The 1,312-nt window shown below is 28.3% G+C and overlaps 1 protein-coding gene across 1 annotated transcript; it reads right to left on the bottom strand.

The window, feature by feature from the left end:
- Window positions 1-465: 465 nt before the first annotated feature.
- LOC139751139 (tryptophan--tRNA ligase, mitochondrial-like) lies at window positions 466-876 on the bottom strand. Its single transcript, XM_071666237.1, has one exon. The coding sequence runs from the start codon at window positions 874-876 to the stop codon at window positions 466-468; it is 411 nt and encodes a 136-aa protein (XP_071522338.1).
- Window positions 877-1,312: the final 436 nt, after the last annotated feature.

Raw genomic sequence — 1,312 nt, 5'->3', positions numbered from 1 at the left:
GAAAGCTGTGTAGGTATGTATATTTGCGTGTGTGGACGTATGTATATACATGTGTATTGGGGTGGGTTGGGCCATTTCTTTCGTCTGTTTCCTTGCGCTACGTCACAAACGCGGGAGACAGCGACAAAGCAAAAAAAAAAAAAAAAAAAAAATATATATATATATATATATATATATATATATATATATATATATATATATATATATATATATATATATATATATATATATATATATATATATATATATATGTATATATATATATATATATATATATATATATATATATATATATATATATATATATATATATATATATATATATATATATATATATATATATATATATATATATATATATAAAGCACAATTATAAACACAAAGCAAGTCTACAGAATATTTTTGCTAGGAACATGCCAGGAATTTGTCTTAGACATCTAAAATTCTCAAAAACATTCATACATTCTAATTCTCACTCAAACCCACTTTCTGTTTCACTTCTTCCCATGTTCTGGCAGCAATTGATTTTGCACTGTCAGCGCCCTGATCTAGTAACTGATTAAGATGGCCACTCTCCTTTAAAAGCTGTTCTATTCTCTGTCTAATCGGGCTGAAGTGGTCTATGACAATATCAGCAACTAACAGCTTGTACTGTGCAGTGGTCAAGTTCTCACAGTCGGTACGGATGTCATCAAAGCTCTTTCCAGTTATTGAACTATGTATGGCTATCAGGTTTGACACTCCTGGTCGATTTTCTGCATCGTAATATACTGCAGAGGTGAAATCAGTTACAGCCTTCTTAAATTTTTCTCGTATACAATCTGGAGAGTCTGTGAGATTCATTCTACTCTTGGGATCCATCTCTAACTTCGACATTTTCCTGGCAGGCTGCCTAAGGCTTCTCACTCTTGCTGTTGTGTCATCATAAACCAATGAGCGAGGCAAAGTGAAGGTGTGACCAAATTTGTTGTTGAAGACCCGTGCTAGGTGAGCTGCCAACTGAATGTGTTGACGTTGGTCATCTCCCACAGGTACATGAGTGGCTCGGTAAAGTAATATATATATATATATATATATATATATATATATATATATATATATATATATATATATATATATATATATATATATATATATATATATATATATATATATATATATATATATATATATATATATATGTATATATATATATATATATATATATATATATATATATATATATATATATATATATATATATATATATATATATATTTATATATATGTATATATATCATTTTACTTTGTCGCTGTCTCCCGCGTTAGCGAT

This window comes from Panulirus ornatus, chromosome 11 (assembly GCF_036320965.1).
Source record: "Panulirus ornatus isolate Po-2019 chromosome 11, ASM3632096v1, whole genome shotgun sequence".
NCBI lineage: Eukaryota > Metazoa > Arthropoda > Malacostraca > Decapoda > Palinuridae > Panulirus > Panulirus ornatus.
The sequence above is the reverse complement of the archived record's forward strand: the minus strand, read 5'-3'. Positions and strand labels throughout refer to the sequence as shown.

Coding starts and splice junctions, on each gene's coding strand:
- LOC139751139 (XM_071666237.1), bottom strand. CDS start 876: ATGTCGAAGTTAGAGATGGATCCCAAGAGTAGAATGAATCTCACAGAC.